Below are 12,500 nucleotides of genomic sequence, written 5' to 3' on the forward strand. Positions count from 1 at the left end.
TTCTTTTGATCACATTTTGACATCATCTATAATCAATTAACAAACAACCAAACGACAATATTGAGTAAATTGACTTCTTTCAATTCTTTGATATAAAAGCTATCCAATATTTTCTTGATGCATGGTTTTAAAAGAGATCGGTAAAGAATTCTTTCAAATATATTTATATAAAGTTTATAGTGTTACCTTAGCAGAATAAACCAGGCCAAGTCGCAGCTCTCGAAAGAACGTGATCCGCTTACTACTCAAACCAAAAACACCAAAACACCAAAAGTCGGTTATTTAGCTGCTTCAATACCAAGTGACAGCCTACCAGCACTTACAAAAAATAAACGATGTCTGGAAGATTAAAAAATTATTCGTGCAGGAAGTTATTGAATGCCAAACTGCCTGCAGGAGTTGTTCTGAGTTGAAAGCTTTGCACGCTTTTAGACAACCGCTTGCCGGTAATTATATATAAGATATTCAACAGAAAACCCTAATTAAATAAAATTTAACTGCATATTAACAGTGTCGCAATAATAACAAATTCTCTTCCGCTGGTCTACCTCCCTCCCTGTTACAATTTAAACCTGATGCCTCGCTTGAAACCAAAATCCCGCGAAGTTTGGTACAAGATAAAATCACTTTTTCAAATGGCGACCGACTTGTTACTCCCTTTTATGCTTAATTAAATTACACTTAGCCATCTCATCCTATAGTAGAGAATCATGTTTTGTATGTCCTAACAAAACTACTGAGCAGAACAAATAATTATGTATCGGTTATAAAGATGAAAAACTCAAAAGTGCAAAAACATCCCAGACAAAGAAGGGGCAAGCTTACAGAGTTCGACAAGCTATATCACTACACATAGCACATGGGTTCAACTGTACTCCAGCCTCTGACTCGGACGTAAAAACGCTTCTGCTATCGACACCTAACTTTGCCAATTGGTAAATAGGACTGTCCACGATGCCCCACTTGTTCAAAGCACAGATATCTTTATCCAGTAGACGAGTCACACTGTCCGACCGTTCCAATTAGTACAAAGATTTAAGCACTTGCCCACACAATCGTGAATATGCACACTCTAAGTGGAGGTATGTACGAAAACCTTGCCACGTTTAAACGGAGTATATTTTATACTCCGGGTAGTGACTTATCCACTAAAACTGTCCGGCCTTAAACAACTGGGGCTTGGAGCATAAATTAATTAACAACGTATTCATGTCTACGAATATCATATTCCTCAAAGCAAAGGATAAGCCTGTGAGCTCGCAAAATGATACTTCATATAAGGCAAACTAAAAAATATAGACAACGAATCTAAAGGACACCAACATTCAACTAATTTTTGTTCCCCCCAGCGTATGTTGGATTCTCAAAGGTGGTTTTAGCAGATTGATAAAGCGGGTTTTTCTCCTGAAAAACAAAAAGACAAAAAAAAAAAAAACGGAAATGATCATGCCATCAAAAACTGCAACAACAGATGAGCCCGTTTTAACGGCTGTGTACACGAAATGACAACTGTTAAACGCTACTAGTGCCCAGGAACTCGGAGCCGGAATCGCTGACCCCAAAACCAAGTAGGTAGAAAACCAAAGATCCTGCCCTACACCCAACCCAGACACGAACTAGTTCGCGAAGAGTAGGGCACAGTGCTCCCGTTGTTATGGACTGTCCTTTGTGGTTATCACTGACTTCATTCATTCAAGGGTTGGGTGGGATCGACTACGATCGACAGCACCAATACATGCTGATGCCTGATATCACCCGTAAAATTGAGAGCTGTAAAACGCACTTAAATATGCGCACATGAAATACGATTTACCAATATCATTACTATTACCATTCACCTTCAATCAAATCAGATATTAGTTTTTGGAGGCGAAAAAAAAAACCCACCAAATTCCAGTCAAATATGACGTCGAGTCCAAGTATCCGATCAACAATTTCGCCCAACCTCAAAATAGCAAACGGTTCCATTCAATAAATTATCTTACCTTTGTCCATCTGGAATGCATGCGCTCCCTCTCAAACTTTTGGTATTCGATTCGATCCTTAAACAAAAAGCATTTTACACGTCAACGCAAAGGACAGGAGAGAGGTGGCTGAATACACCATATTTGCGGGCAGCCGAGGGAGTTCCGAGAGAGAAGGATACAAAGAAAAAGGAGGTCGTGCCACCAATGCAAAGAAATGTAATGAAATAGTGCACATCGCATTCGTTAGCAAAATTTTGTACATAGGACTGTTGTAGATATTTCCCCATTTCTCACACACCAGACGTTATATACTAAAATTTTTGGATACATTTTGAATAGATTCAACTTCCTTTTCAAACATGGGTAGTACCAAGTTAAGATAACATTGAGGAATGCTTTTTTTTTTTTTTTTACACAAGGATAAGGAACCTCCTCATGGGCAATTTCTTACTTGCATGGGTAAATGTGAAGATTTTCCCCAACGAATTAAAGTGCACATTTGAAAATAGTCCATTCTAAAATGCGTCCTCAGTGATCATGCCTTTAAAATGCAAACGAGGATCACATTTATACACGCTCAACATGCAAAAAGAACCAAGGTCCTGTCCACAGCTAACTATTTGTGCCTGTCTTTATAGCCTGAAAACATTTCTGGTTCACAGACAAGCCAGTGTCGATCTTCCTCCCCAGGTAAAATTTGCTCGTGTAAAGAAAGATAACATAAACGAGCAGGTCTGAGCAGAATGAGTTATAATATTCTTTACATGACGCCACGGCGGCCGTTGGAGGAGCAAATATTCTTCTGGGAATTGACATCTACTTTTATGAAAATTCTTCCTTTTGGTTTAGTATGCAAATATGGCTGCTGGTTACACGAACGAAAACACTATACTGATGGTAAAAGCCAAAGGTTTCCATGTCATTTACCACGGTTTTACGCTAAACTATACGTAAAAGCACACAGCCTTAAAAAAGTGGAGAGAGCTAACTTACCACCATGGTGAAAAAGGCTTTAATAACCACTAAAATTATGAGACCAAGCAGCAATATTCCGCCAACAACTCCAAGGACAATGGGTAACACGGGAGCCTCTTTAGGACAACTCACTAATATTGACGCAAGAGGACATAATTAGCCACAGTAACAATGGGAAAGTCTACAGACCGAAATGAATATATGCTGCTCATGAAAACGTTTAAAGCAAGTTTCCTTTTTTTCCGAGGGATAAAAAAAACTATTGAATTGTCCCTTTCCTCCCCCTGGAATATGTTAGATGTCCACAGGAACCCATGACAAGGAGCGTCAAACTATACTGTATTTGTGGAACGGCGTTTTTACAGACCGAGTTATTTTTAGATTGATTTTCCGGCGAAACCATACCTTTCCAGCTCATCACAAGACTTGCATGAGAACTTAATACCCACGGGATTGAGAAAGGTCATTCGTGCAAAGGCAAATCATATTTAAGGCGCTGTTACACTGTGAAATGTTTCGTGCAACTTGTCTCGCAATGTTTTGGCGTCATTGTGGCGGGACAAGTTTCGTGCAACTTGTCCCACCACAATGTCGCCAAAACATTGCGAGTTGCACGAAACATTTCACAGTGTAACAGCGCCTTTAATAACTCGCCTAAAAGTAGCTTGATCTGTGAAAATGCCGTTACATAGACTTAGTTCTGGAGTTGTAAGCACCTGGTGTCGGCTGCTAAATACTTGTTACAGATCTTGTAAGGCGCGTGGGTGGGAGTTAATTAAGACTCGTGAGTGGAAATTACATGGTGTGTTCATAGTGCAACAAAAACGACCATGAAAAAAGGGTTGCACCTTGTAACCTTTTGGCAAACATTGCGAAGCCTCAAACTGATTTGAGTCAAAGCGATAAAAAACAAAGTAGTGGTGTTTATTGAAAGCGAATAGAGCAGTTTTTCGACAACAACATCCACCACTGGGTTTTCACAATTCTCTTTTCACTTGTTACAGCTGATCTGAAACTAGTTGTATTTTTTTTTAACTAGAATGTTCCTTTGTTTATCCACCTTTTTCTGCATTTGGTAAGTGCACGATTATGAAAGTATTCAAAGAATTTACTTACGGAAGAGAACCTGTTGACTCCCATCGCCGCAAAGAGGGAATTCCAGTACAAGCCGGGGAGTTAACAATAAATTCGAGCTACGTGCTATAAGGGGGTGGGGAGGGCATAAGGGTCGATTAAGAGACGTAGCAATCCACCCCTCCCAACTTCGGCAAGAGCTAGACAATGTTAATTGTTACCTTTGCCGTTCTGGACATATAACTTAAAACTTTTGCTGTTTTCTTCCGTTTTAGTGGTGAAGTAGTAAGTGCAACCATCGGCCTCATCAATTCCCTCGCAACGATACAGTCCTTCATCTAAAAAGAAAAGAAAAATCAAGCTAGTGATCTTAATTGCCTCGGAAAGTTATTGCTTTCACCATGTGCTCAAGAACGTAAGGCAAACTCAGGGGAACAAACTGACAAAGGATAGTAAAAGGAAATTTGGCACTCTCATTCTGTTCCACAGTTATTTACCATGGAGGCGAGCACTGGCGTTGGAAGTCGAAGGTTAATCACTGGACGACGCGCCAGTCAGAGGTATAAAGGTCTGTGGCGGAAATATGCAGCGCACGGGTACTAGCCAGGCGCACGGACTCAATTCCGAGTTCCCGCTTAAATTAAATGCTGCACGCATAATGCAATTTTAAACAATGAAGTCGAGGCAGTGTGAACCTGACGTTATGTCGAGGCACATTTTTGAAGCACGTTTTGATTCCCACTGTTGAAGGGCTGAGCCTGCAACGCCAGGGTTTTAACACATTAGCACTCACTTTATTTTCACGACATTTTTTGATGTGCGACACAGCATAAGACGTTTGTCGGCTTTTTTTTTTCTCAATCTACTAAGTCCTTCATTTCGTTAAACATACTTGAAAGAATAACAATCTTTCAATTGAAACAAAAAGTTCTTCTTGTCGTTTTATACATCTGTGCCTTGTTGTTCTCTCGCATGTTCCATTTGCTTGTGTGCTTTACTCTTCCTCGGTTCTGGGCTAGAAAGGTTCTCAGTGACACCCAAAAGTATATTTGATTGCAGTTTTTTCCCACCAAAAAAATCACTTCAATTCACTAAACCGCAAACTTATATCATTTTAACGTGTTTGCTGCATCAAAACGCATATGCAATAAACAAAGAATCTTCGCCCGGGAGATTTGAATTGGGTACAACATTGAGTTAGCCCATTTGTTCTATTTAAGTAAATGAAAACTTCGAACACAAGCTCAATCTTAAGAAAAACAGAGGGAGACTAGGTTCGAGAACTCGTGAACCGGGTAGGTCAAAACTCTCCTTGAAAAAGTCTACATAATCGTGTACGACAATATAAAAAACTTTTGGGAAGCTCAAGTTTTAAATGGCTGACACAAGCAATTCCACTTTTTACCTGTCTTCTTCTTGATGTCATCCACGATTTCAACTTCCAGAACATTTTCTTCGCATCTCTTTGCTTTTTTGCATTCGCTCAAAGACTTTCCTTGAAACGTTGAACACAGCGCACAATCGTCATTTCGTTTACACATACCATCCTCACAATTCTAAAACGAGAAGAGCCAGGCATCTTTATTCACTAAGAAAAGTTATCTGTTTTCAAATTACTCGATTCCCACAACACGAGAGATGTTCAACTTCAGCCCATATTAAAGTCGCTATGGCACCCACTCGCCTACGAGAAAGAGCGCCAAAATCAAAACTAAACTAAAATGGCCGAAAGTAGTTAGTCCTTAAAATCAAAAACAAAACTTTAATTCAGTCGTACCGACCAGGAGCCCATCACCCGGAGCCTCCATCCAGACTACATCCTTGAGTCAACCTTTGCCGTATCTTTATATTTTTAGAATATTTTGTGAGACGAACGCGATCACTGGTGAGTGACTGCTTGTGATGTAATACAAAAGCTTTGTTCTGATTGGACGGCATAATGCATTCGCGGGAATTTGAACGTCTAAAAATAAAAAGATACGGGCAAAGGCTGTCTCCAAGGGTTTATATGGGAGATTGAGGCTCCGGGTGATGGGCTCCTGTACCGACTAATTCTAAATTGTACTCGATTTCCGAAACAATTAAGCCAAAACACAAAGCAAAAACCCTAGCAGCGCGAAAACCCCAAAATGGCTAATACTTTTTAACACCCATCACCAACGGAGACTACAACCCGGAACGAAAATGTCAACACGCGCGCTCTTCGCTGTCAGACCAACCACCCTTCCCAGTCACATCTTTCAATGGTGCTACTTGACAACTAGCTTGCGGGTCTATAAAGACACGTTTCCCATCGGCAAACCACATGGTAAAGAGGAAAGAGGGTCGGGGAAGAGGGAGGTTAAGCCAAAAACGGGGGTGACAGTTACAAGGGGGTCTTCAATCGTAGATTTTGGCTGCATTTGCTTACAACAAGAAGACAGACTCACAGGGCAATTTTCACAGTAAGTGCCATCAAATTCTTTATTGCATTGACACTTGTAGCAATTGACCTCATCTTCCACGCAGCGGCCTCTGTCTGGACCCCCACAGAGTTCCTACAAGGCAAATTAAACTTACTTTTAGTTTACAGCTACACGACAATCATGAAAACATGTGACAACTTCATTGAAAGTGGTGACCTCATGGTCAGTGCCCTCGACTCCGGAACGAGTGGTACGGGATCGGGCCCTGGCCGGGGACATTGCGTTGTGTTCTTGGGCAAGACACTTTACTTTAGAAATACTCCTAGTCGCTTCATGCTACAGAAACCGGGAAAAGTTCCGGTTCGTAAGCAGACTTTACCCCCTACCCCCTACCTTTACCCCCACCTCCTCCCCTCCCCAAAGAATGGGGAGTTTTAGCAAAGACGACGGTTACGGCAACGCCACAAAGCAAGAATATTATTGGTTGAAAAAGGAAAAATGCTCGTGCTGCACGTGCAACACGAATTTCCGTGCATTTCTTTGCCGTACTCCACAAAACAACAACGTGAAATCACCAAATTTTAGGCTTTGACGACAACGTGAGCATATAACAATGAAAAAGTCATTTTCAGTTTTGACTTTAAAACCGTTCGTACCCATCCATTTACAGGATAGTTTGCCTGTATTGTACAATGTGAACAAGACGGATTAATCGTGAAATACTTGCGATAGCGCTCAGTTATATTTTGGACTAACGTTTCCGTTGCTATAGCCGTCGTCTTTGCTAAAACTCCCTATTGTTGAGTTTTCTGCGCTGTATGTCCCAAGCTGGCTGTATAACAGTTGACTTGTAACAACAGGCCGTTTTCGCTTCATTTATATAATAGAAAAGAAGTTATTTCCATATTTTCGTAGAGTTTACGTTTACTGTCCCAAAGAAATATGTTGACTCTCGTCTCGAGCTTTCGCAAGTGACTCACGACTCTGTGTCCTTCTCTATCCGAATAGTGTGTGGGATCTTAACCGTTCCACAGAGTTTATGAACAAGAATTGAGTTACGGGACCAACTGACTCGAAAGTCTATCCATTCCCGAATGTAATAACAAAGGCAGCACTTTCTCCTTAGCTATAGACCCCCTTTCATAATGGCGGCCAAATAAAATGTTCTTTTGTTTTAATGCTAATAAGCCTTACTTGTCTCGCAGAGCGATCTGTTAAGATCACCGATCGTTTCACATGTACCTCCGCAAATGTCATTTATTGCATAACCTGTACGTTCTGCAATAAATTATACATTGGCGAGACAGGTAGACGACTAGGCGACCGATTCCACCTTCGCGATGTTGAGAAGAATGACAAAGATGCATCTAAGCCAGTCGCTCGTCATTTTAATCTCCCTAACCACTCCAAAAAACACATCGCTATCTGCGGCCTTTCCCTACATCTAGGTGCGACGGAAAGCCGCAAGAATCTGGAACCAAAACTTCATCTTCCAAATCGGCACCCTTAATCCTCACGGTATTAACGAACGCTTTTCATTTAACTAATATATTCCTATTTTTCACGTTGCCATGTTACCACCAATAGCGTAGCTCCTACTCTACTATAAAAACTACACGTAACCCACAATTCCTCGATTCGCTCTGACGAAGGGCTACCGCTCGAAACGTCAGCTTTTAGAATCTCTGAACGGTGGCCAATTTACATTATCAACTCCGTTGATAAAACCAAATTTTTGCATACTACTTCCCCACCGACGCAGCACCACAGTTTCTTTAGAAACTACCCTCTTCATTTATTAGTCTCGCTGTGACGAGCAAATTTTAAAAGAATGTTTGTTTCAAAATGAGGGCAGTAGGTCTAATTAACATAAATAAGTGGTCGCCATTTATGAAAGTGGTCTACCGGTATTTAAAGACCCCGGTCAGACTTGAACTCACTCCCTCCCGCGCGCTAGTCCGATGCTCAACCAACCGGTCGGCGGTTGCAAAGAACAAGTTGGTATGTATCCCTTATTATAGAGTATTGAATATTACAAGTGATGTTCACACGACAGCGGACGCAAGGAAACGAAGATACTCACAGATGTTGCTGCATCTTGCTTGCAAAGAGTCTCCTTGGGAAAGAAGGTGCAATTTTTCTTATCACACACGTCGCCATAGTACTTATCCTTACAATTACATTTTCGACAACGGCAAACGCCGTGTTCAGGACCTGAAACGAAGAAAAATGGGTTCAGAACAATTATTTTCGTGTTTTACGAGTTTCTCATGTTTTGAACTACGTTAAAAGGAATCGCATTTATCCACACTCTCCCTAACATTCATTAAGGATTTTAAGCAACAGTAAAGGCAGTGTCGATGATTAAGTCGCCTCAAAATATAACTGCGCTCACGTTGGTCAATCACTGAACTGAGTGGGGTACAAAAAAAAAACTCAAACCACATACATCCGTAAACTAGAGTCATTTACTTATGCGGCAGTTTTATACTTTAAGATTGTACGGATATTGGGCATCATGTGCTCCTTAGCTTTGGAATGACCTTCCATAGGTGCTGAGGGTGTGCAGCTCTGTAATTACCACGTGCATACGGCGAGAGCTACTGAAATTTAAAGTGACCAATCAGAATTCAGGGAGCGGGAAAAACTGTGCTATCCGACGTCACGTCAATTGTTCGCAATTAAAGGGCCAGAAAGCTATTTAAAAGATTATGTGGAAACTTTTTTGTCAACAAACTTTGGCGCCAAAACGGGATTGCCGGCGATTTGTGCTTTTTCTAACTTCAGTATGATATTTTCAAGTGTAAGAAGACATGTATTTATTTTTGTTACTTTCCCGAAAAACTACTTTGGTCCCGTCCTTTTGCGCACAGAGATGCACCGTTTCCGGTGAAAGGGAAATGATTGACAGGATAGCACAGTTTTGACTGCCACGCGTACTGCGGGTAAAGACATCTGTAAATGGCTTCTCGAATAACTTGGTTTCCTACGCAGGGTTTTTCTTGATTCACGCCTTGAGAGGTGGCAGCGTTACCCACTAGTTCGGGCGCTTGCCTTGAGATCCAGAGATCGGGGTTCTATGATGCAGGTAGTTAGCCCCTGGTTCAATTTCTTGGCTGCACTTGTAAACAGCCAACTGGTTTGCCTCCGCCCAGTTCTGTTCTGTTGCATCAATGGCATTGTAAGTAAGCCCTAAAAATCCCCTGTGGGAGTGGTCAATTAAATGTGTATGTTTGTATCTACCTCCACACAACTGGCCTTGATATTCAGGGCATGAAAAGTCGTTGCAATCACAGAACGTTCCATAAAATCGTTGTCCTTGTTCCTAAAATAGAAACACATGGGTTAAGACGAGCAAAGGACTCTGCAAAACACCTCTTGGTCGTTTTTATTTCTTCTCATTCGTGGTTACACAAACAGTATTACGTCACTCAAAGCAAACTCCTTTTGTGGCGCGGGTCCGTGACTACCTGTAGCGAGCCTTGTGCCAAATACGGGCACAAGTTTGCTAACGGGATCGGGTCATTTGCGGGCATATCAGATTTGAGGGCAGTGTCGAACAAGGACAACTTAAAATCAAATCATTGTCACTGGAAACAGGGTAGCACTTAGCTAATGCAGCAGCTGATGACTATTAAGGTGACCAGACCTACATGCTTAGCGAGAGCTTGGAATAACTGAGAGAACAGCAAGGATTATCCATGCAATTAAGTTGGGTACAGATGTTTTTCACGGCAGCCATGTTGCATGGCAGAAACAATAAAAATGTTTTGCATAAGAAAGAACATTTGTTCCCACAGGAAAAAGAATCTATTGTTCCTGCCATGGAACATGGCTGCCGTGCAAAATCTCTATTGTCATGACAAAAAGTAACCGGAGAGCTCAACTATCATTACACTTCATTTAGTACAAAGGTATGAGTATCAATCGAGAAAGGACTCAGCAAACGGCGTCTTCGAAATCACACTCTTTGTGACATGCGGACGGCAGGCGAACAACTGAGGCTCCTAAGGTCGTACACATCCAACAAAATTCTTCTGGCTGAAGACGGAATCTTGGAATGTCCAAACTACGAACGAGACCGGAAAACTGGAGAATGTAAAGGAATAAATTTACGGAAAAGGGGAGTGGAGTACGGAGACCAGGCTGTGGAGATTTTAAAAGCGACAAAGTCAGGCTCGTCTACGGTATTCAGAATGAGCAAGAGGTGAGTGGAGGGTCAGCGGGATACTCCAGACTGGAGAAGCAAGCAGGTCGGTTGTGGAAATCAGTGACATCCCAGAGAGATTGTTGCAGGTTCAGTTACAGGACACACAGATGGGAACGAGGTGTTAATCCAAGTTTAAATCCAAACGAATGAAGAGGGTAGTTTCTAAAGAAACTGTGGTGCTGCGTCGGTGGGGAAGTAGTATACAGAAATTTGGTTTTATCAACGGAGTTGATAGTGTAAATTGACCACCGTACAGAGATTCGAATAGCTGACGTTTCGAGCGTTAGCCCTTCGTCAGAGCGAATTCGCTCTGACGAAGGGCTAACGCTTAAAATGGTCAGCTTTTAGAATCTCTGTACGGTGGTCAATTTACATTATCAACTCCGTTCATAAAACCAAATTTAATGCAAACAATGGATATAACCTCAAACGCTGTCTTAAGCAGATTAGCAGATGACAAAACCTTTGGTCTCATGGAAGGAAAACCAGAGGAAGGAGAAGAGTAAAGAATCTGGGCAATCGTAAAGGGTTAAAAACATCTACAGTAAGATGAAAAGTTCTAGCTGAAGACCGATATCGGAAGAAGCACAATACTAAATCTGGCCAAGGCTAGAGCACTGGAGAGACAAAAATTGGTTGAAACGCTTTTGGGTATTGATACACCATAATACTTTTATCTGAAACTTTAATTAGGCAAATTCCTTTATAGAAAAGTCGACCCACACACGAGGAAAGGCTTCAGTTGGGCAAAAGCCATTTCCTAAGGAAAACGCTAATCTACAACCTTAGCCACTGCAAAGAACACTTACTATTCTGCAGACACACTTTCCGCACGCGCATTCCCCTCTTCCACTGCACAATGGTACATCGGTCGAGTTGGAACTGCAGAGTAAATAATCAGCAAACAGCGTCAGGATTAAAAAGTATAGAGAACAACTGAACGAAATCCTGATGCAAGCAAGGACTGCAAGTACAGACGTACTGCATTTAAATTCCCTTGCGCTAATTTTATAGTTGCGAATCATTTTTAGCACGTTAGTTGGTTCTCGTTTTCTCTTCATTTTCAAATGATAGGAAAAAATTCACGCATGAAAAACGTCGTTCAGATCGGCGCGTTCTATTGGCAAAATCCGCCCAAATTTACCGAAGAAATGTTAATCTGACGCGATAAGCCATGGAATAAGCAAATGAAACACTCATAATTCTGGATGCGAATTTTGGTATATCTCTACAGACATTCCTAAAATGTTAGACATTTTCTGGCCAGGTAGACCAAAATAGAGAGAAATTCAGACTCAAGAGACGTACTGTACCTCCTGCATTTGGCCTGATCCGATTGGTCGAAAGGCGTGTCACACTGGCAAAAATCACCATATCTAAATAAGAAAGACACAACAAGATGAGATGCATACTGCCATGTGTCTATACAAAATAATTTCAATACTGCACTCAATTTTAGTCCTGGCGAGGGCAAAGTTGGTTGTCAGTTAATGTTCTTTTTTTTTTGTCCGTGACTGTTTGGCAATGCATAATGCATAATCAGTAGCCATTAGCCAGTATAGGGTTTTAAATTACGAAATACCCAGTCAGGGTCAGTGCTAACTCAGGCCTGTCTGAGAATGGAAAATCGAAAAAGACTTGTCTGGATCATTCACTTTACATAACATCGACAAACTGCAGAACTCAACCAATATTGAGGAGGTCACGGGATCAAAACTCTAGCCGGACCAACATTCAGGACATTTAGATAACTGAGGAGAAAGTGCTGTCTTTGTATAAGAACGATAAACCGTAGGCCCCGTCTCAGAACTCTTCAATTTTCATAACTGTGTGGGACGAAATAGAACCCGTACACTATTCGCAAAGAGT

The 12,500-nt window shown here is 41.4% G+C and overlaps 1 protein-coding gene across 1 annotated transcript in view; it reads right to left on the reverse strand.

Moving 5' to 3' along the window:
* The window catches only part of LOC138012673 (integrin beta-1-like), a 39,857-nt gene that overhangs the window by 576 nt on the left and 26,781 nt on the right, over positions 1-12,500 (reverse strand). The window contains exons 19-28 of the mRNA XM_068859510.1: positions 11,945-12,007; positions 11,441-11,513; positions 9,665-9,746; positions 8,505-8,635; positions 6,446-6,553; positions 5,422-5,572; positions 4,238-4,354; positions 2,961-3,073; positions 1,986-2,042; positions 1-1,404 (exon numbers count right to left, since the gene is read on the reverse strand). The exon at positions 1-1,404 is cut by the window's left edge and continues 576 nt beyond it. Coding sequence (XP_068715611.1) covers positions 1,330-1,404; positions 1,986-2,042; positions 2,961-3,073; positions 4,238-4,354; positions 5,422-5,572; positions 6,446-6,553; positions 8,505-8,635; positions 9,665-9,746; positions 11,441-11,513; positions 11,945-12,007 — 970 coding nt within the window. The 3' untranslated portion in view covers positions 1-1,329. The remainder of the gene's footprint in view (positions 1,405-1,985; positions 2,043-2,960; positions 3,074-4,237; positions 4,355-5,421; positions 5,573-6,445; positions 6,554-8,504; positions 8,636-9,664; positions 9,747-11,440; positions 11,514-11,944; positions 12,008-12,500) is intronic.

This window comes from Montipora foliosa, chromosome 8 (genome assembly GCF_036669935.1).
Source record: "Montipora foliosa isolate CH-2021 chromosome 8, ASM3666993v2, whole genome shotgun sequence".
NCBI classification, from domain to species: Eukaryota; Metazoa; Cnidaria; class Anthozoa; order Scleractinia; family Acroporidae; genus Montipora; species Montipora foliosa.